Genomic DNA, 22,329 nt, shown 5'->3' with positions numbered 1-22,329 from the left:
CAAGATGTGACAGTCTCTAAACACATTCAAAAAATCCATTGACTTTGAGATGAGGGAACCAGGAGTGCTAAAATGCCAACTCATTTCCTGGGTCACTCATTACTGGCCTGTCAGACTTTGTACACATACTTCCATTTAAAAAATGGAAGTGGTTTCAAGTTAAAATTATAATACAGTGTTTGTTCAACAACAAAAAAAAACAACTTCTGTTTTTTTATTCCTTTAAAGGTAATTGTGACTGATAGTAATAATTGTGTAATACTGTGCATACCGTGAGACTGTGATCTTTTCTAAGACGGTTATCTTACTGTGAAAATTTCCTACCGTTGCAACCCTAGGTACACTGCAGGTCCATGGTGGAAATGCTCAGCCATGGTGTTGACTGCTTAGTTCAATCATGACAAGCCTTGTAGCCTATAAATATCACCATATAGACCAATTGTCAAAAAGATCTAAAATTAGAAACACTTATATCCATTGATGAACTTCAGGGCATCACAAAGAATGTGGTGACAGAGACACGTACTTGTTTTTCTTGAGAGGCCACTATGTTTGAATATTTGTCTTTTTATTGTGTTTTTTTTGTATTACATGTTGTATTCATTGCATTTTAAATGTGTTCTGATTAGCTGCTACCTTGGCCAGGTCTCTCTTGTAAAAGAGATTTTCAGTCTCAGTGGGACTTCCTGGTTAAATAAAAGTTAAATAAATAACTGGATATGTTAACAAGGTTTAAAGCTTGATTTGTCATTGAAGGGGGTCAACTGTTGGCCTTCCATATTAAATTATAAAGAACTGCCCTAGAAGAGGACCCCATTTGATTATAAAGTAGGAGAGTATTCTTATAAAAAATGCTTCAATGCTAAGTAGTGATTTAAATTTAGACACATTAGTTTATATTTCTCTTTATTAATTTACAGTTGTACTTGTGTGTTCACAGCTCAGTTTGTTAGAGGTGCTCTGAAACATTTCAACAGAAAATATGCAAGGCATTCAGATAAATAATTTACCCATGCAGTGTAGCTTAAAGTATAAAGTGCCATATGATTCACAGATTCTAGACTAAGCTGACACTAGATCTCAACTGATAAATTGGCCGGCCAATTTTAGCTTATCACAGATATACTAATATCATCATAGATGTTGACTGATAAGTAAAGAGAAATTGTAGCACAGAAATGCCAAAGACATGTCAGGTAATTTAGGAACAGTGTCGCCATTACAAAATCTGTCCACCTGAAAGCACTGACAAACTTTGTGGAATTTAAAGAATCCTTATCAAAAATGTTTGTTTCTGTCATGTGCTATTTTAAAAAAACAATTTCCGGTCAACACAATTGATGCTTAACTCTGAAATATCAACATGTGTGGGGCTCTTATTGAAGCTACATAAATACTGCTTCACAGAGCAATATGAGGCTAATCTTATGTGCTAGGCAGCTGTCATTAAATGACGTACAGATCATGTAAAATGTCTCTGCAGGTTTTCCATTTATTAGTCCCCCACATACACTTTAATTACTCTTTCACTTCTCTCTCACTTATTTGAAAAGGCGCAGAAGTCTTTAGAAAGTGTTTTTATCCCTGAAAACTGTGCTTTGTCGATGTGCCCTGACTTGGCCATCAGATTAAGTCAGTCAGAGAAAAGAGCTGTCCTCTGTGGAGCTGTCCCACAGTGCTCTGCACGTCCTTCTGAGCCTGTTAGACCGGCCTGGCTGTGAGTTGTTTAGCTGCAGCTGTTGTGATGGCTCATCCTGGGCCTCCTGCCCCGAGGCGTTATTACGTTCATAGGTTTCAGACCCAGTATCACTTGAGTCTGTGCTCATAGACCTGCAACTTGTCTGGCTTTTGTCTTGTGAGTGGTCGTTACATTCTCTGCTCAAACAGGAGTGGTTGTGTTCAGTCCTCATGTCATGGTTGTCATGTGGGTGCTGCTCTTTGTCCAAATGGCTGTCAGGTGAGGTGAGGTGATCAGACTCTATGTGGTTATTTGCATCGTCCAAATGTTGCTCGGGTTCGGGGCTCTGTGGTGAACGGTGTGTTTGTTCATGAGAATCACAGGTCTTGTCTTGGTTGTGACAGTGGTTTTGGTGGTTGTGATTCTGCCAAAAGGCTCTGCGGAGTTGCTCTATCTCAGAGAGCAGAGGCAGGCCGATGTCCAGGTGCATTAGCAGGTTCTCCAGCCACTCCTCCAGCTTTGAAAAGGAAGGACTGAAAGACAGAAAGTGGCAGTGTTACGTGCTTTACTGCAGTAGTGCATTGATTAGATATTAAGTCGGCTGTTTGCACTGTATGTGGGCTCATACATCTGTTACGATACAGTCAATTTGTACACCGTACAACTGGCTAGAAAATAACCTTTAAGATTCCCTGATTATAGTAGTAATAGTAACAGATGAATAAAATATTGTTAGAAATTTCCTTTACAATATTATACAGGATTCAACGGTAACCTTTTTTTTGTCACTTGCCCGTTTGGGCATGCAGTTCAGAGATCTACTCACTTTGTCAATTTTTACTTGCCCCTATAACATTTTTTTATTTATTAGGGGCCATCCAGTAACAACAAGGACTAAAGTTAACTGTCGCGTTTAATAATAATTTTAAAGTAAATGTCAAAAACAACCCTGTTTTATTATCCTTGCTCTCAGACATGTTGCAAACTGTGCAATGTATAGTTGGAGTTTCCCCCACTTTGTGTTATGCCACTCAAATAAACCTCCGTTTCCAGTATAATTGAAATGCTCTCTGGGGCTTAAGCTCATTAACTTTGTCTTTACCTGCCAGTATTTTCTCACAAGTGCCTGAACAGTACTGCGCATTTGCAACTCTCAACAGAGATGAGAATGAAGTGAGATGACTCATTTTTTTAGCTTCTCCCATTGTGAGCTCCAGAAAAATAAAATGTTTCATTTTTTTACCACTTAACCAATTGAGCAAGTTAAGTAATGGTGGTTGCTAGATGTACTAGCCCGACATGTCATTTTTCTGGTCAGTTGGTTAATCCTCATTGTTGAGTCCTGTTATACAACCAAAGCACTAACCCTTAAATGAAATGTTATTAGTTACATTTTAAGTAGTGGTGGTGGCATGGTTGTTCTGTTAATTGAAGCAGAACTGGAACGAACTGAATAATTAAAAAATATATGAAACAAAATATGAGAGGTGCTTGGTCTCAGTCTAATTTATCAAAATGTTCATACATATTGCTCATATTTTCCTTTATTGAAATTAAGGCCAACACCTGTGTTGGATTTGTGCAATCATACCGTTTATCAGCATCCATGTCACAGCAGAGGACACCCAGTGGCAGGAAGGCCGAGGGGCACTGTGGAGGGTGGTACTGCTGCAGGAAACCAGCTACATTCAGCCCAAAGTCGTTCGTCCGAGGAAGGTAGTCAGGGTCAGCATTCACTCTACCTATTACCTTAGGAGAGGTAGAGATAGATACATTGCTTAAAAATTGAAAAGATGCTTGATTAATAAAAAAGTAGGAATAAAGTTGGTTGTTTTTGACATTTACACAACATTTTAACTCAGGAGTTCTAAAAGTGCTAAATATGTTTTAGGAATATCTTGCTCTGCCCATATGATGTTCTTACCTCACATATCATGATACCAAATGAAAAGATGTCCACCCGTTCGTCATAGCTTTTCCCTGAGAGGAGCAGAGGAAAGATTGGAAAATGTGAACCACAGCTTTACTGTCCATACTGACTCATGCTGGAGATGTAGCACATTTTCATGGCGTTGATACTAGATCTGTTGTAAGACCTTGTATTAGGTCTCCCACACATTCACACATACCCCCATCCTTCCTTTTTTTGCATATTTTACAATATATATACATGAGGTTAGTTAAAACGGTTCAGAAACTTCACATAGAGTATTAATACCCGTGTTAAAGCAGCTTGGTGTACGGCATGTGAGAAAGCTATTCTCAGTAAATGGTCTCTCACTGGAAATTATTTAATTAACAAAAAAGAATGAAAATAAATAATTTTTTTTGTATGAATGCATGTATAAATCCAACGTGAATCTTCACACCTCTGCTGCAAGGTCTCACATGACTCAAACAGCCTGAACACATGATCAGAAATACAGAAATGAGCCTGTGCAATTTGTATATCTCTTTGCCTTTACTACTGGCAGTGCTGGAAACAAATAATGGGCGATGGGCTCCCAGAGAAACATAAACACTCTGTCAAATTGGGTTTAGGTGCCCTGGTCCTGATACATTTAGAGATTTGCGATCCCCTGCTATTACTGAACATGAAACCTTATGTACCCACCATTAATCATCTCAGGAGCCATCCAGTAGGGGTTTCCTACCACGGTATAGCGCTTCCTACGGTCAGGCCTGCGGAGCTCTGACAGTGTCCCCTTCGGAGGCCTTTCCAGAGAGGATGTTCTGCTCTGATTTCTCTCCTCCCTCACCAACCGGGCGAGTCCAAAATCTGCCACCACCACAGACTGGTTCTTAACAATGAGAGATTAAAAAAAAAATGTTTAGATTTATTGGTTATGTCATGTTGGTCTGTTTTTCTTTTTAAAAGTGTAGCAGTTGTGTTTAGTATTTCTCAAAATGTAGAACACATTTCCCATAAACTTAATAGCTTCTTTGGGGGCCTTGGAATTTCTAATGTATGCAACAAGGAAAAGTTATCATAAGATTTAAACTATGTAATTACAAGAGTTTGATTTTAGTTTTAGTTCTGTAATTTTAAAACAATGAAATACAGACACTGGCTATAGCTAAAGGATGGCCTTGTTTATGAAGACTTCAAAAGTATTAATAATTTTGATGTGTTAAACAACTTTAACAAACAAAAGATGCATATAGGTTTAAAGCAATAGATAATACCACTGTCAGGGTTTTCCTGGGTATATAAATGTGTTTTTGCTTGTTCATTAGCTGTTTTGTTCATTGGTCTTTTCTAGGTAAAAACTATAGCTATATAACACTATATAACTAGATAAAAGATTTCATAGACTTGGAGACAGTTGTCGAAAGCTGATAGTCCATAGTCTTATTTTTCACAGTAATTCCACAAATTTCTGACTTTTAATTAAGTAATTAATAATTGATGTAACACAGTCTGGAAACAGTCACTTTTGATGTGTGTGTGCGTGTGTGTGTTGTACAGTGAGGAATATCTGGTGTGTGTGATGTGACTACTAGTTTACCTCTTTGACCAGGCAGTTGTGTGAGTTCAGATCTCGGTGAATAACATTCATGGAGTGCAGATAGGCCTTAGAGGGAGAGATGTTATATATGTCAGGGAAAGTTGGTGCCAGGTTAAAGAAGGATTTTGGATATTAACCCTGAAAGACTCACCATTCCAGCTGCAATGTCTTTGGCATAACCCACTCTTATATTCCATGGAAAATCCTTGTCCTACAACAACAATAGTGTGATGACCAAACTGTACTCACAGTCTGAGAATCATGAACAGCTTTTTTAACATACCATTTTTGCGATGGTCTCTCGTAGAGTTCCCCCTTGGATATATTCAGAGACAAAGTTTATTCGTTTGTCTTTATAAAACAGACCAATGAACTTTAGAACATTGGGGTGGTCCAGACAGCGCATCACTTTGACCTGTGCAGTGGGAGAGGAAACGTAGTTATACAAATGCCTCATGTCAATTTAGCAACATGAAAATAGCTCATGGGTAAGACAGTGACCTAGTAACCCTCTTGGTGAGGTAAAATGGGTTTAAAAGTGAATACAATAAAATACAGCTTACTTACCAAATTGCAACTTAAAGTGGGCTTCAAATGTGACGAGCACCAGTCCTACTTTAACTTAAGCCCTATTTGCAAGGGACCAGTATCACCTGGTGAACTCTGGTAATTTGTAATTTGTTTGTGATCTTAATGCTGTGCGAATCTGCCATGTCTTTAATTCAACTTCACTAGTCCATACCCATTGAGTGCACAGTTGCCCACGTACAGTTTCACACGGTGTGTGTTTGGGATACAGGTCATAGGAAATTGCAGATTAAATAATCAACTGAACCCATTAAGAAGAGCAATGTATTCAGACAGTTTTTGTGAAGTTGATAGTACGATTGTTTTATTGAAAGTACAGTAGTACCATTGCCAGTAGTGGGATAGTTAGTGGGCTAAAACTGTACATTAGTAGTTGAGGTAGCACGTTGAAAGGCAGATAGTTAAAGTGTTTATATGTTGTTTTGACTTAAAAGTGGGGCACACTGGTAGAATGACTGACTGACTGACAGAATGACACACTGACAGTTAACGTGATTATGTACAGCATACCATACCATGACTTAGTCATACCAAAAATTAGGAAAAAAAACAAAACATTGGTCCACAGGGGGAGCCACAGCGATCGGTTGCATTTTAGCCATTTTTAAGCATTTTTCTGTTCGTATAGCGCCACCCAGTTGCCAATTAGAGTTAAATTTCTCCAGTCACCTTGAGGCATCCTGTTCTACATATCTACCAAGTTTAGTAAAAATCAATATGGCGGTTAGGCCAAGATAAGAAATTAGCTCTCTAGCGCCCCCATTTTGTTTGATGGGGCCAATAATGGAGGGGTCCCCTCAGATTATGTGTGGTCATATGCCTACAAAGTTGCGTGGTGATTGGTGAAACCCTTGAGATGCTATACACCTTTATGTGATGAGCCACGCCCTCCACAATATTCATTGCCTTATAGAAGCTCAGTTTTAGTAAGTTTTACAACTTTTGCCAAGAGGGAACTTTAGATATTGGTCCCTAGATTATGTTCACCGAGTTTCATGCAGATTGGTCAAACTTCCTAGTTAGAGATCGATTTCAAGTGTTTTTCAAAAAATTCAAAATGGCGGAAAATCTATATAACCAGAAGTTATGGGTTCTTGAGGCAAATTTGTTCCTCATGAGGAGAGACACCTCTGTGCAAAGTTTCATGTCTCTACGACATACGGGCATGAGATATGCCCATTCAAAGTTTGCAATTTCAATCAGTTGCTATAGCGCCCCCCTTTGGCCAATTGATGTAATATTGCTTCATCCTCCCATGACCCTCTACCACTGTGCCAAATTTCACATGGATTGACCAAGTCAGTGAGGAGAAAAACGTGGAACAGACACACAGACACACATACCCACAGACAGACAGACTTTTCGTCATTATATAGTAAGATCATATTTTGACAAAAGTCAAGGTCATGTGATGATACTAAACCTGACCAAATCAGCACTCTGTGATGTACGTTTTTTGCTGTCTCTTTGCCTCTTTACCGCCACCTTTCCTGGTCGAGAATTATGGAGGCGGCATTGGCAATTATAAATGAAAGTTTTGACAGCATTCTCGGTGCATGAGGCTCATCTCGCTGCATAGCTGGAACACCCGTTTTCAGTAAGAGCAAGCTCAAAACCATCAAAAGAGCATGAGATGATGAGATGAATATGTGACAGTATGTGGCAGACTGGGTTCTGCTGATTTAACCCACATTAAACAAAAAAAGGTCAACACTGTACATCACCGCTAGTGGTGCTGTGTAATGTGTCTGTGTTGTGTAATGTTAGTGAACTAATTTCTAAATCACATGAGGTCACCTGGTAATACTAGTCTTATGTGAATAGGGATTTCAACCGTTTAGATTTAATATTTTCTATCCCTTAAGCGGTCATCTTCAATCATAAAAGACTGACTACTCTAGAGACCACTTACCTCCTTTAAGAAAGTCTTCTGTGTCTCTTCGTCAAATCTTATCAACTCTTTCATCACCATCACCTCCCCTGTCTCCTGATGCGTCACCTTGACAACAACAGATTAATCAAAATGCTGCTTAAAATCAATCTTACAAAGAACTACTGACCAGGTGTACGGTCATTAAAAATGTTTTGAGAAAGTCATCCATAATAATGAAAGGGATAATATGATGGTAAATAGTCAGTGTGTTACCTTGACAGCCTGTCCAAAGAAGCCCTTTCCAAGCACTTCTCCATGGATGAGGTCTGACGGTCTGAAGATCCGATGGGTCCGTTCTCCAGGGTCCACACGAAGAGACTCTGAGCGAACCATGTCTCTCCGAGATAAAAGCGACAGGGCTCCAGGGGACAGAGGACACTTGTCTATACTACAACTGCGCCTGAGAGAGAGAGAGAAGAAAGACTCAGACAGAGAGGAAGAGGGGGGTAATTAACCAGAATAAGCTGAGAGAATCAGCACTCACAGAATGTGTCTGGATCGCATTCCCATGTTTCCTTGGTGCTGAGGAGGTGAGATGCTCATCCTGAGGTTCACTCCCGGTTCACCTGCTTCCTCCCCTGGACTTGGCTCTTCCTCCAGACTGGGGAGTTTGTGGGTTGAGGAAAGTTTGTCACGGACACATGGGTCAGGACAGTCGATGTCGTCCTGGTGATTGTTTGAGCGAAGGGGGTCAACAGCAGACTGCGGGTTGTGTTCAATGGTCAGCTGCAGTGGTCTGTTTGTGTCCTGGATCACAGAGTTTATCTAGAGGAAAGATATGGTATTTCGTATTAGTTTTTTTGTTGATGCTAGGAAGTGTAAACACTTCTCCTTTAGTTCTGACATTATTGCTGCATCAGTGGATGGTTTGAGGCCTACCTCATCTGGGGAAATGTTGTGGACGGGGATTCCGTTTACCTCCAGTACTCGGTCACCAGTGTGGACAGAGGACAGCAGATCAGAGTTGAGGGCAGCTGAGTCTAACCTGAGGAAGGAAGACAATGATTGAGGATGCAGGAAAGGTGGGATAAGGCAGGGAGCATGTCGGGATCGTTGGATCAGAGTTTAACTCTGTAAATGCAAAAGACTCACTCTGTCACAGTGACAGCAGAGCCTTTTTCTTGGCTGAAGTCTGTGGCTACAGTCAGGCCTCGTCGGCCACCTGCATGGGGAGGAAGAGACACCAGCGCCACCATGTGCCGACTCTTGGTGAGTGGTGAAGCTGACCCTGCTGCTGATTCAATGCCCTGACAGAAACAGTGGCCGCTGCAGAATAGATAAATCAAGAGAATAAAGGGACACTCATCAGAATCACAAATCTATGGCCAATACCTTTTCCATTTCATTCTTTTTTGGCTCACAAATTGTTTTGCCACGTGCAGTGGATTAAGCAAAGAATTTCTTGATTTCTTTTCTGTCAGCTTCAAACTTACCAGTACAGTTTTGTGCGTTCGACAAGCGTGTAGGTGTCTCCGTCTCCAATGAACATTTCACAGCTCATACAGATGAAGCATTCAGGGTGGTACTTCTGCTCTCCAGCAACCTGTTTATTTAGGGTGGCAGTGTGGTTAAACACAATTCAGAAGCCAAGGGCATAATATCAGTTTTTACAAGATGCTGTTTGGTTGGGTCAGACTTTAGGGACAAAATGCAGCTCTGCATCATAACAGTCCCATCTGTGCATTCCTGCATCAAGGCATTGTAGTGTCAGGATGTTTTCAGAGGATATCCTTTGCTCTGAATGTTGAAAGAAAAATAGTGTTTACTTTCATACCAGGGGGAAACCAAAGGACTGGAAGGCTTTGAATGTACGAACAATCGGTGTAGCATGCTGAGATTTGGTTTTACTTGTTGCAGTGTTTGATCCTGTGGATGTATTGCAATACTTCAGTCTGTAAATATTACATTACATCTGTATTTGATAGTTGTATGGCCACAAATGGTGGCTTTAAACAGTCAAGAAAGCAGCTATTTTTAAATTATCTCGCAACTTTTAGTCAGTCTGTTACTGGCTGAGTTCAAAAAAGTTTTGGAGCATGAGAGTAGAAAAGCAAACACGAGTATCTGCTATGGTAACTTGGACTCTGGTCTGTTTGTTGTGTCTTCAAGTACGATATTGTGACTTATTATGATGAAATGTCAGTCAGCATCACCAAATGTGGAAGAACTGGTCAGGAAATAATGCTTTCCTCTCATGTAGTCTAGAAATGTGTGTACAGTCAAGTTTGTGGTCTGCTCAGAAAAAAATGCAGGAACACTTTTACTGTCAGTATTTCCTTGAAGTGTCAGAGTTATAGTATCATTAAAATATCACACAATGAAAATATGGCCTAATTGGTTTGTGGTGCAAGGCTTTTTCCTGTTTTCAGTGATCATCACGTTACCATAATGAGTCCTGTTGCGATGGTCTCTTTACAGCCGTGGCAGTGCTCTCCGTATCGGGCCCAGTAGTGCTTCTTACAGTAGAGCTGTCCCTCTCTTTCATAGTACCAGTGTGACAGGATGCAGCCACATTCAGAACACCTAGAGAACAGTGAGAAGAAGAGACAGAGTTTGATGGCGAAACAAGAGAAAATGGAGATTTAGAGCGGATGTAAGATGATAGATACTTCAGAGGTGTGTGCGTGAGTAAAGTAACGTGAGCCGTATTGGTGGTGGAACACATGAGACCTGCAAGGAAAGTTGACCTGTGAGATCGTCACGCGCACAGCATCAGGTACAACACTTCCAGGTCAGTTGGACCATAAAGTGTGGTCAGTGTGGCCCATTTTTCTTTGACACAGTTGTATTCTATGTCATTGACAGCATTGCCTTTTCCCTCTTGATTTCTTGGACCCTGTTTGCGTTAAAGTACAGTTTCATGCTCTTATCAGTCACAAAGTTGAGACTGAGACATCAAGTTGTTTGTCCAGCACTCGCCTGGAGGAAATAGTTTCCTGCGTTGCAGGGATAGTGTTGAAATGATGCATTACAGACCTTGAATTGCTGATGTCACCATGACAGAGAGCGCATTCAGTCAGATTCCAAACTAATATTGCTTCTTACAAAAGGACTACTCATGTAGGGTCACTAGTCAGTCACATGGTAGTCTCCCTTGGGAACGCCCACTCAAAGATTGCAAAAGAGAGTGAAGCAAAGTAAAAACATTGCAACAGTTTAAAAAACACCCATTCCTTAAACGCAGTGCAGCATTTTCACTTTCAGTGAAATCGTTCATTTTCACTTTAAAATCTGGGGAAACTCTCAGTAGCATCCTGGTTTATGCTGAATGAAGAATAATACCTATGTACAACAAAAACCTGCTTCCTTATCTCTTCAACACTGCAGCCGGAGTGGGAGTTGACTTCCTGGACAGAGTACAGCTCCGTGTTTCCTCCTTTTCCTATAAATGCCATGCTGTTCTTACAATAGAAAATGAAAGGGTTGCTTTGCTATTGAGAATGAAGTAGTTTCCTCCAGCGTAAGAGACACTCAGTGACAGTGTTTCACTGTGATCAGTGGTATGATGTTATTATATTAAAAGCTTGATTACATTAGGAAAACAGTCATTTGTGTCGTTGGTGAAGTTTTAAATCTTGTATAGTAACTTAAAGTGGTAAAAAAGCATTATTCTTAGGGCAGCAGCTAGCGATAATTCTCCCTATAGATTAATCTGTTGATTATTTTCTCGATAAAGTGATTCATTTTTGGTCCATAAAATGACAATAAGATAGTTGTGTTTTCCAAAGCCCAAGCTGACGCCCTCAAATGTCTTGTTTTGTCCACAACCCAAAGATATTAGCTTATTGTCATAGATAAATATTCATATTTAAGAAGCTAAATTCAGAGAATTTTTATTTTTTTTCTCAACAAAGTCCTCAAACAGATTAATCGAATATCAAATTAGTTGGCGATTGATTTAATAGTTGATAACTAATTGACAAATCAGCTCTAATGATCCTATTTCTTTTAAATGTTAGTACTATTATTGTTGTTGCTGCTGTTGGTGCTAAAATGTAAAACACGTAAACTCTTTTGGCAGAAAATGCAAATACTTTAATGACCTGGGAAGAGAATCATGTTTTATATAATTTGTTAATATGGTAGCAACATGATTATCTATTATTATTACTCTGATAGATACCAACGCTTTAATAACAAACCGTAGGTTCACTGCAGCTCATATTTATTAGTACTTGAGTAAAGTAAATAGTCACTGGAGTCTCTAGTTCTAACTGGTCACGGATTAGTCTGCTGGGGTTACAGTGCAATACAAGAAGTACTGTTAGAGATCTGTTTGACCTGCTTCTCATTCATTGCTGAGGAAATAATTAAGTAATAACACCATCAGACAGCTGCAGCTTCATTTTTGACCTTCTGTCATTGTTATTGTGCTGCCGGCAACGGATGTGTGGAACCTCCCAGTTTAACATCTGCAGTTCCGACAAAAACATCTGGCCATGAGAAAAAAGACATTTATTCTCTCTCTGTTTCCTACTGTAACATATTTCCTCACATGTCTCTGTTTATAGAAGAGAAATGTCAGGCTCGTGCTGCATCTTACATTTATCTTTAGCCACTGTTCTAAGATCTGTTCCTGTGTCACTAAAAGTGGAGCTGCGAACACAGCAGCACCTGTGGTTCATAAAACAAACATTCTGTCAGGTCATAAACGTAGGTCAAATGTTAAGAATCAGATGACGTATTCTCCTGCAGTGGGTTTCCTTCCTATTCTGACTGTGTCGTCCTGCTGATTTCCTTTAAATAACAGTAGTTCTTAAAAGGAAACATTTGTTTTTGATCTAACTATATTGTGTAAGGTGTTACAATGGTGTCTCAGTGTTGTTATGCATGCGGTATTATTTATATTTGAATATAGACCTAAGAAAGATTAGTTCTTGGTGGGGTAGAACAAACATGGATCCACAAACAAACAAAAAATGTTAAGTTGTGACTTGTAGTGTTGCCTGCTTGGACGCCTGGCAAGTCAATGACATCTGTCATTGTTTTGGTTTGATAAACTACTCACACACACTCAGAATTAATGTTAAAGTAGACAGAATATTGAAGCACAGCTACTCATGTGTTTGTCACAGCAGTTGTGTTTGAGGAAGTATCGCAGATGTTGATGTACAATTTGCTTACATTCTCTCGTTTTCACTCACTTGTTCATACTCTCCTTCCTCTGAATGGCGCATAAACATCACACAAATTAATGAAAGTGGCTCTTACCGTCCTTTCATTCCTCTCCGAAACCTCTGGTCCCGTCGAGACATTTTGCCCTGTCACTTCACCGACAGACACTCAGAAACAATCCACCCAATTAAGAAAGGAGCTTTTTAGCTGCATGTGTTCATGAGGAGGCGCTTTATGTATTCTGCTGTGACCGGCAGCAGGCGTTGTCTGTTTTTTCTCTTTTACTCTCTCTCTCGCTCTTCATGTGCGCAGAGGCTTCCTGTGAGCATGAGTTCCCCCTCCAATGTGCAGAGTAGCTGTGTGAGAAGAAATTCTGACCTACTGACACCAGCTGGCTACTCTCCCTCTGCTGGCTGCTCAGAAACAGATATATCCCAGTATAGAAGTTCTGCTCCACCATCCCTCTCCTGTTACTTCCAGTATGTAGACGTCTGCAAGATACAGTTACACTCCTCGGCAGGGCCCACAGCGTATGGAGCTGTATATGAGTTAAGATAAGTGTGTGATTCTCCGAAGTAGTGTGAGAGAGTCAGCACGTCTGCCTGTTTTGAATTAAGCTCTGTTCCCATCAGCGCAGGCATAATCTCTTTATGAATGCCCCAATTACTGTCCTGATCATACAGTGGAGCGCTCTATTCATCACACACAGCACACAAAGAGGGACAATTCAGTTAAAGCACAGGAAAGAGGAACAGTCCAGAATTAGGAGAATAAAATCATAGGTACTATTCAGAGCGTGGCACCGTTATTATTCACAAGTAGCTGCTGCTGTTTAATTGCCTTGAAGAGCATAAGACACAAGAGTAATGAACAAAGTCAGGTGACAGCATTACAAATTAAATCTTCAGATTGTAATTTACACTAGTTGTGTGCCATGTCTACAGATACATTTTGTCATTGCACAGATCCTGCAGTCTGACAGACAGAGATGTGAGAGTGGAGGGGTGCTTCTATCACTGAACTGACAAAGCGATAAAGCTAAAGCGTCACTTGTGTGCTGTTACGACTTGTATCATGTGAAACATCTTGTATGTGTGCTTTTGTCAGTAAGGATAAGTAAGGATAGTTTCTGTAGTGATAATGTCTTCTGTGGTTAAGTCTCAGTCCTTGGTTATTTCAGCCCAGTCGGCAGAATTAACATTTTGGCATTGTATGTTTCTACATCCACGGTTGTACGTAGATGGCGTGACACCTAGGTGAGCAGACCAACAAAAGCAGGTGTTTTTTAACAAGAGTTCAGGACATGTCCAGCCATGTTTGTAGTAACTGAAGTGGGTATTTTAAGCCAAAATATAGCTTAATTTAATCTAACCAAGTGGTTTTTGTGCCTAAACCTAGTCACACATTAACCACAGCATTGTTATAACATAAAAAGAAACTTTAAATTTCAGCATATCCGCTAAAGCTTTCAAGATACATCTCTAGGAAGCACTGGGATGCATCAACAGTGATGTTCCTGGGGTTCAACATCCCCCCTCATCCATCCGTTGACCCATTCGGAGTTGATCAAGTCCCGGATTACATCCCAGCAGCAGCAATCGAAGGGCTCACCCTCTTTATCCAAAGCCTCCAAGTGGCTTTCTCTGCTGCTTCAGTGATGGTTCATATGGCCCCCTTTGACTGCCTAGCAAACCTCCGGTAGCTCACTTCAGTTGGTATGCAGAGAGCCCGCTGGCTTCTGCACTGCCCCACCAGCTCTTGGTATTAGGCAAGCTTCCTCTCATGAGCCTCCTCCATGTGCTCCTCCCAGGGCACAGACAGCATGGTGGATTCTGAGGAAATGATCAAGTCTGGGTGGAGTCTTGTGGGCGCAATGTGATCAGGGAACTTGAGTGGTTTTCCAAGATCCAGTTTCAGCTGCCACTCAGGCTGTGGGCAGACGGGATGGTCTTGTCTGTCGTTGGGAATGGAGCTTCTCTCCAGCCTTGAGGAAAGAGATGGTTCTCTTCCTGGGGTGGTGTTTACTGGACTGAATGGCTGTGGTGACTGAGGAGCTGTTGGAAGGATCCTCTCCAAGCACACGGGGCAGGATGGTGTCGCAGTCTTGCACCAAGTATGAAGGTTTGCTGGACTTGGTAAAGTCTCATAGACAGCTTGGACCAGAAATCAGATGCAGAAGATGTCAGCCTGCCAGAAATCCGACCAAGTAATCTTCCGCTGCAGTGTGTTTTCCCACCTTCTCCAGGCTCTTTACCAACCGAGTCTCACCATCTTGCAGACTCTTACCTCCTCCACACCTGCACACACTTCCCCCTAGAGATGTTGTCTCTCCTTTCCTTTTGCTTTGTCAATCTGGCTGCTTGGAAATGTAAAAAATGTAACATGTTTGTGGTTTGCAGAAATGGACAATGCCAATATTTCTTCTGCTGATTTGATTGGTGATTTTGTTTATAATCATTGCTTTCAGGACTTACTGATCATGTCATTGCTTGTACCTTTGCTGTAGACCTCTCTGCTGTGTATATTGTGAACGCTACAATGTATTTACTGAGTTTCAATATCAGTCACCATAAAGACACTGCTGCTCTCTCTTTTTTAGTCAACCCAGGCTGTAGTGTGTTGTTTCCCCTTTTCTCGGCTTTACTTGTGGTTATCACGCTGCCACAACGCATTAACCAACATCTGCCTCTCAGTGTGCAGCTTCCTCCTATTACCTTTGCGCCAAAACCCTCTTGAGGGTTGTACATTTTGTGCATGTGCACCATTGTCAATTATTTTAGCTGCTTTAAAATAACAATAACCTGAAACAACAGTCATTGGTCATTTCTTTATTTCAGAGAGCATTGTCTGAAAGTGTACAAAAGTGCATCATTTTCTTCATAGGCCACATAAAGAACACAGATGTTAAAAACAAATGCTGAGCTACATGAGAGACACAAACATAAGCTCAAATGCAAGATGAGATTCAATAACACTTTTTTTTCCCCAAATGACATCACAGACTACATTGCGATTTAGCACAATGTAGAAAACAAAGCACTTATATTAATCAAAGTAGTACACAAGTTTAAAAACTGTTAAAACACACACACACGCACAATAACTCAAATATTTAATACTGTATTAATGCACTTGAATTCATAAAATGAGACTAAATAGATAAAGCACTCAGCTTTTTCTGCTTTTTGTCAGCATAATTTAAAAAGACTAGCAAACGTGGACAATTTCCCAACAGTGTTAAAGGAGGTACATAAAAAAGAAAAACACAGTAATCATTGCTCCTTAGATGCCATTTATACGCACTGTCATGTATTGTGATCATATAACCTCACATTTAGCTTGAATGCTTTCCTTAGCTTCATCATAAAGTCATTACAAATACATTCTTCTTATAATGAAAAAAATATGCATGTTAACCAAAAGTTTACACTAATACCAATTAGAGTTTTGTAGCTATAAATGGTGCCTTTAATGTCGTGCATAGAGTGGAACAATCAGCTGAGAAACCTCAGTCTCTATATGTGTTGATACTGCTGAGGCCTGAGCACAATAAAATGAACACAGACTGCTTTTCAGGGACCAGGTAATGACCAGTCAAAACACCATACTACAAAATTAAAAAACAAAAATCCGCTTAGAGTCCCTTTGGTTCACAGTTCCCTCTAAATAGCAGCCGTCTGTATCTTTGTACAGATTGCTGGACAGATGATCCAAGTGTTTGCACTTTGTTGTTAAAGCTAAAAACAAAGAATTGATAAAACAAACATTACACTCTGCAGACCCAAGAAAAATCCAGTCGAACTGGACAAAAGTATGGCCTCGGAGAATCAAAAACAAAACAAAACATTGTGTCAGCATGCAGACAGGTCTGTAGGAGCTGCCCTGAGGGTGTCCTTGGTATCAGTCTTCACCCAGAGGTTCATGGTGATACTTCAACACAAATGATGTTCAACAACAATAAACAAAAACTGTATTATAATACAGGCCCCAAAATTTAAAGAGAAATCTTGATCCTTCGTTTCATTGGTTCTCAGCCTGGTAGTCAGGATCCCCAGAGAGTCACAAGGTGATTCATGAGGGAGATATTTCTATTGTATGTAATACTGTATGTATCCCCCTTAGGAGTGTAAAGACACATCAGTCTTCAATGATCAACGATCCAATATCATTTGTGCAAAGTGAAGGTACACCTTTATTTTAAAATTCCTATGGCAAATATGTGTCACTATTTCTGTCCAAGCATACCTCCTACTTAAACATTCAGTGCTAGCGGCCTGTTGCCAGGCAGACAATGACAAACAGCCAAGAAAAAATAAATTGAGGATATTAACTTTGTCATATCGATCACAGGCTCCTGAATTTAACTGAAATCATATGGTGGCAGACTTTGTGATATTAGTTAATACTGTGTCGTCTAAAGTATCGTTGTATTATTGTATCATGATGAAACTTGTGATTCACACTCCTAAACCCCATTCAGACTTGTGCATTTTCTTGGGCATTGGTGAACATTTTAAATTATTTGACCAAAGTCAAATTGCTTAATTATTATTATAAAAACAACACAGTAAGCAAAAATGTACCACCTTGCACATCAACCTGCACCAGATGCATCACCTTGTGTTAAGGAATCATGACCATAACAGGTTGAGAACCACTTCTAAGCAAATGAAAAGTGTAACATGTGGAATGTGTTGAAGCTTTAGCTTCTATGGCAGGTAAGACAGTTACGATCTGGGATCATGCAATAGCACCACTGTTGTTTTAATGAGGTCACTTCCTGTCTGTTGGTCTTTCACTTCCTCCTTCGGCCACAGTATTTACCCTGACAGCCAGCGCCTACGTACCAGGAGAAAGACAGTTATATTAACTTGACCAGCAGCATACATATTGTATGGTTACAAACTACACTGTGAAAAATGTTAAGCTTGTTTACCATGAAAACAGACATACACAATACTTGTTAAAGTTAGGCTAAGTGAGGAATTTGTGATATAGAATAAAAAGACTTTAAACTAAGGCATCAAGTTCAGTCAGCTTAAGTTTAGTCTCAATTCACAGTAACAAGCATTAAAGACAGAACTGCACCCTGGTTGCACTGCCTCAGTAAGAGGGGTCAGTTTGCCATTTCCCACACAGCCACATAGTTCCTGTATTTGTGGCTGTAAGACTATGGTGTAATTCTTAGGTGCGTCACTTCTCTAGAAACCATGCTTGTACCAGACTAAGTTCAGAGAAAAGAGTCGTAAAATACACCAGAAGCTGCCACTAGTAGCTTTGTTGAATTCAAATTAAAGGAATTAAATACTGAGATGGATTTCATCAAGCTTATTGTCAGAGGAAACAACCACAATGTCGGACATGTTTCCATCACATAGCTTTTCTTTAAACTAGAAGGAAGACAACGTAGTCAGTGCACAGTAGTACTTTCATTTAAGTCAAGTTACAGTCAAATGAACTCCTGGAAAGGGCTGCAGCAGTGTTTTACAGTGAATTGACCCAGCTTACTGTAAAGAAATACCGTGTGTATGATGTTTACCTCTGTAGCCACCAGCTCCTAGTAAGGCCTGCATGGCTGCATATTTGGCTGCCTTCTGTGCCTTGGCTAAAGGACATGAAAGTAAAAGGGAGAGTTATTCTGCAGATGAGGAGCTAATAAAAGCATAATGACTTAATTTCAAAACACATTTCAGTTCATTTTGTTCACAATATAAGTACAAGATATCAGAAATTCTGATGTCAAATTTACTCCTCTCTGCTTAGGATAAAAAAGCCTCTAAATTAATATTGTGTAGTTGCTTTAAGAAAAAAGAAAATAATTGGTAATTGTCTTCATCTAGATCACTATGTGTCAGTGTGTGGGTACAGTGTATCTGTATGTTAATGCTGTACATATGTGTGCTAAGAGACTGAAGCTAATTAGAGCATGCTTATCCCAGAGGACACAGTGAGGTTTCTTACATTTTTGCCCGGCCCCTGCATATCCTAGAAAACAATGACAGGAAAGACAGAGTCATAATGAACAATTGATAATCTTCACAATGGTGTCATTTGTTATCTTGGCAATGACATGAATGAAGATATACTAAAATGAAAGTATTCTCTGTGCAAGGTTGAATATTCAGGATAAAAACATTTTATGTTTTATACTTTGTGTGCATGTGTCCACCAGTGTTATGGGTATCTACAAGATTTAAAAGTATTTATTGCTTATCGTTTTAAATTTTACAAATTATATGCTTGCTAAGCATCAGTGTTTAACTGTGACAAAGTGCTTCTGCCTTACCTGGATAGCTTCCACCAGCCACCCCACCATAGCCAGGGCCAACACCCCCTGCTGGAATGATGGACACATTACAGCCTGCATTACTAAACAATGCACTTTCTCTTAATAAAGAAGGTATGTACTGTCCAGTGGTCTGAATTTTTTAAATGTTGTTTTAAAAACTTGTTTTGTTATTTCTGTATTGTATCAGTGCTCTGCTTAAACTGACCTGGCAAGCCACCTGCACCTCCTCCTAATCCCTGACCTGTTCCTGCCAGACCTCCTGTCCCTCCTGCTGCAGTACCTGGACAGGTAAGTAAGTACACATGCATAGAAATCAGTCAGGCTGTTAAAAGAAGAAGATTTAATAACACACAATAAAGCTGTCAGCAGAGAGAAGGCTTTCCTAGTTTAGATTTTCATGTTCGACAGATGTGTATCAAACTTTGAAGCCATTTTATAAAGACAACACCAAAAACATTATAGAATAATATTAAGCTGTATTTGTACAGTGTGTGCTGTGCCACACCTAAAGTTACTAATATTTAGTCACTTTTTTTTAAATCATAAACAAGAAACTCACCTGAGCCTCCAAGGATACCTCCTGTTCCTGCACCAGGGACCCCTCCTACTCCACCACCTGATGAACATAAGCGGGATCGAAGTAAATTGGATAGACTATAAATGAATGGCAGGCACATAATGGATGAATATCTCAGCAATTTAATCATCTTAACACATAGTAAATAGTAATACAAAGCAAGCTTTAATTAAACATGGACCAAAGATGGTAACAGAAGAGGTTTAATGTCCAATTATTTATCATGTGGGTAAGACTTCAAGTTTTTATGCATTTTGTCCTCCAAACTTGTCCATCATTTATTTCTTTGTCCTGTATGGCAAATATCTTGTGACAATCAGAACTTGCATTAGTAGGTATCAGAAATTTTTAATGTAATAATTATATGTATCAAGAGAGAAATTTACCTGGTCCATAGCCAGTTCCACCCAACGATGAGCCGTAACCTGATTTAGGAGGCTTCCTTTGCCCAAGTGTTTGGCCACCAGGTCCAAATCCACCCGCACCACCAGGTGTAAAACCTCCTGGCCCAGTTCCAGCACCTCCAGGGCCATAACCACCAGTTCCAGCACCTCCTGGGCCAAAGCCACCAGTTCCAGCACCTCCTGGGCCAAAGCCACCAGTTCCGGCACCTCCTGGGCCAACACCACCAGTTCTAGCACCTCCTGGGCCAAAACCACCAGTTCCGGCACCTCCTGGGCCAAAGCCACCAGTTCCAGCACCTCCTGGGCCAAAACCACCGGTTCCGGCACCTCCTGGGCCAAAGCCACCAGTTCCAGCACCTCCTGGGCCAAAGCCACCAGTTCCAGCACCTCCTGGGCCAAAACCACCAGTTCCAGCACCTCCATGAAACAGTAAAATCAAACAGGAGTCTCCATCAGTACACTGAATATGTGTATGTCATCTGCCTCATAGTTTTACTCGTATAATCGTTACTCACCAGATTTAGGTTTTCTTTTCCCTAATCCTCGGCCCCCTGGTCCAAAGCCTGTTCCTGTGCCAGCACCACCTGGTCCAAAGCCTGTTCCTGTGCCTGCACCACCTGGTCCAAAGCCTGTTCCTGTACCAGCACCACCTGGTCCAAAGCCTGTTCCTGTGCCAGCGCCACCTGGTCCAAAGCCTGTTCCTGTACCAGCACCACCTGGTCCAAACCCTGTGCCTGTGCCAGCACCACCTGGTCCAAAGCCTGTTCCTGTGCCAGCGCCACCTGGTCCAAACCCTGTGCCTGTGCCAGCACCACCTGGTCCGAAACCTGTTCCTGTGCCAGCACCACCTGGTCCAAAGCCTATTCCTGTGCCGGCACCACCTGGTCCAACCCCTCCAGGCCCATACCTACCAGGTCCAGTACCTGTTCCACCAGGTCCAAGCCCTGCACCTAGAACAATAATTAAATTGTCATTGGTTTTACGCTGGCATGCGTAGTTGCCTACCTTCAAGTTTTGTCATTTTGAGTTGTCAGAGGGAGTTAACACCCTGAATATATCTTAAAACCAAGTAAATTATTAAATGTTGTTGGTGTTAAAATACATGACCATTATACCTGATTTGGGTGGCTTTCTTTTCCCCAGTCCTTGACCTCCAGCAGCATAAACACCAGGAATTACCCCAGCTCCACCAGGTCCATAGCTGCCTGGTCCTGTGCCAACACCACCTGGTCCAAATCCACCACCTGGCCTGGTTCCGACACCACCCAGTCCTGTCCCAGTACCGCTAGGTCCATATCCACCTGGTCCAGTGCCCCCAGGTCCATAACCACCAGCACCGCCAGGACCAAAGCCACCTGGTCCAGTGCCCCCAGGTCCATAACCACCAACACCAGCAACGCCAGGACCAAAGCCACCTGGTCCGGAACCAGCTCCACCTGGTCCAATCCCGTAGCCACCAGGCCCAAACCCAGTACCACCAGCTCCTGCTCCATATCCTAGAAAGAAATATTTGTCATGTGTCAGTCCTCTGTATAAAAGCTTCTGTCTCTACACTGTATATTTGTCAATTCTTATCATACTTTTTGGTGGTTTGCCAGTGCCGGTACCCAGTCCTTGACCTGTGCCATATCTTGAACCTGGATAAAAGCGCATGTAACATAAGTTTTCACTTACATGCTGTTGAAATAAGACATGTTTTTCTCTATCAAATTTAAATTTAATTATTAGAATTGAGTCACCCAGTAAAACAATTTCATAGAGGTCAACTTACCACCAGGACCCACACCACCACCATATCCCCCCAGGCCACCACCGACTCCACCAGGACCTGCTCCTGCTCCTACTCCTCCCACACCTCCACCTAAGCCTCCAGCACCAGTTCCAACCCCTCCAATTCCGAGAGTCCCAGCACCACCAGGACCACCACCAGTGCCTCTGCTTCCAGTCTGGCCAGGTCCAGCCCCATATCCACCAGGCCCAGCACCATAGCCACCTGGGCCAGCCCCGTAACCTCCGGGTCCTGCACCATAACCTCCTGGACCAGCACCATAGCCACCAGGACCAGCTCCATAACTGCCAGGCCCAACCCTACCCTGGCCTGCTGCTCCAAGGGTCCCATATACTGAAAGATAAAAACATAAAATGGATCTCGTAGCATCTTTCATCTCTAAAGCCAAAATAAGTCCTTATTAAAGAGACCAACATATAGTGACAGTTTATAAAACCTTTGCCTGAT

General features: G+C 41.2%; 2 protein-coding genes across 7 annotated transcripts; both read right to left on the bottom strand.

The window, feature by feature from the left end:
* Positions 1 to 880: 880 nt before the first annotated feature.
* Positions 881 to 13,181, bottom strand: LOC125898732 (LIM domain kinase 1-like). The gene is made up of 15 exons (XM_049592635.1): positions 12,920 to 13,181; positions 10,093 to 10,231; positions 9,142 to 9,251; positions 8,801 to 8,974; positions 8,588 to 8,693; positions 8,193 to 8,473; positions 7,922 to 8,108; positions 7,688 to 7,774; positions 5,471 to 5,602; positions 5,339 to 5,398; positions 5,188 to 5,253; positions 4,293 to 4,479; positions 3,603 to 3,658; positions 3,270 to 3,427; positions 881 to 2,211 (listed from the first exon to the last, which is right to left on the bottom strand). Exons 1-15 carry the CDS (start codon positions 12,961 to 12,963, stop codon positions 1,638 to 1,640), a joined length of 2,361 nt encoding a protein of 786 aa, XP_049448592.1. The 5' UTR covers positions 12,964 to 13,181; the 3' UTR covers positions 881 to 1,637.
* A 2,469-nt stretch (positions 13,182 to 15,650) lies between these two features.
* On the bottom strand, positions 15,651 to 22,325 carry LOC125898734 (uncharacterized). Of its 6 annotated transcripts, none has more exons than XM_049592638.1 (12): positions 21,865 to 22,325; positions 21,674 to 21,730; positions 21,209 to 21,589; positions 20,609 to 21,043; positions 20,421 to 20,480; positions 20,076 to 20,390; positions 19,672 to 19,728; positions 19,318 to 19,392; positions 19,110 to 19,184; positions 18,785 to 18,808; positions 18,363 to 18,428; positions 15,651 to 17,662 (listed from the first exon to the last, which is right to left on the bottom strand). In XM_049592638.1, the coding sequence occupies exons 1-12, from the start codon at positions 22,256 to 22,258 to the stop codon at positions 17,619 to 17,621; spliced, it is 1,983 nt and encodes a 660-aa protein (XP_049448595.1). In that variant the 5' UTR covers positions 22,259 to 22,325; the 3' UTR covers positions 15,651 to 17,618. The 6 variants fall into 6 exon arrangements, with proteins under 6 accessions (XP_049448595.1, XP_049448600.1, XP_049448596.1 ...); XM_049592643.1 differs by having other exon boundaries at positions 20,076 to 20,270; XM_049592639.1 differs by having other exon boundaries at positions 20,451 to 20,480.
* Positions 22,326 to 22,329: the final 4 nt, after the last annotated feature.

This window comes from Epinephelus fuscoguttatus, linkage group LG12 (assembly GCF_011397635.1).
Source record: "Epinephelus fuscoguttatus linkage group LG12, E.fuscoguttatus.final_Chr_v1".
NCBI classification, from domain to species: Eukaryota; Metazoa; Chordata; class Actinopteri; order Perciformes; family Serranidae; genus Epinephelus; species Epinephelus fuscoguttatus.
Note: the sequence above shows the minus strand (reverse complement) of the source record. Positions and strands in the feature narration are given on the sequence as shown.

Bases quoted from the DNA above. Each gene is read 5' to 3' on its own strand.
- LOC125898732 (XM_049592635.1), bottom strand. From the start codon at position 12,963: ATGTCTCGACGGGACCAGAGGTTTCGGAGAGGAATGAAAGGACG. The intron at 8,474-8,587 runs GTAGGCCTCAAA...TCTTTCCTCTAG, and splicing joins ACAACATTTCCCCAGATGAG to ATAAACTCTGTGATCCAGGA. The intron at 4,480-5,187 runs GTAAACTAGTAG...CTCATTGTTAAG, and splicing joins ACAACTGCCTGGTCAAAGAG to AACCAGTCTGTGGTGGTGGC.
- LOC125898734 (XM_049592636.1), bottom strand. From the start codon at position 22,258: ATGAAAGATGCTACGAGATCCATTTTATGTTTTTATCTTTCAGTATAT. The intron at 21,731-21,864 runs GTAAGTTGACCT...GCTTTTATCCAG, and splicing joins TGGTGGTGTGGGTCCTGGTG to GTTCAAGATATGGCACAGGT. The intron at 18,429-18,784 runs GTAAGAAACCTC...CATGTCCTTTAG, and splicing joins TGCAGGGGCCGGGCAAAAAT to CCAAGGCACAGAAGGCAGCC.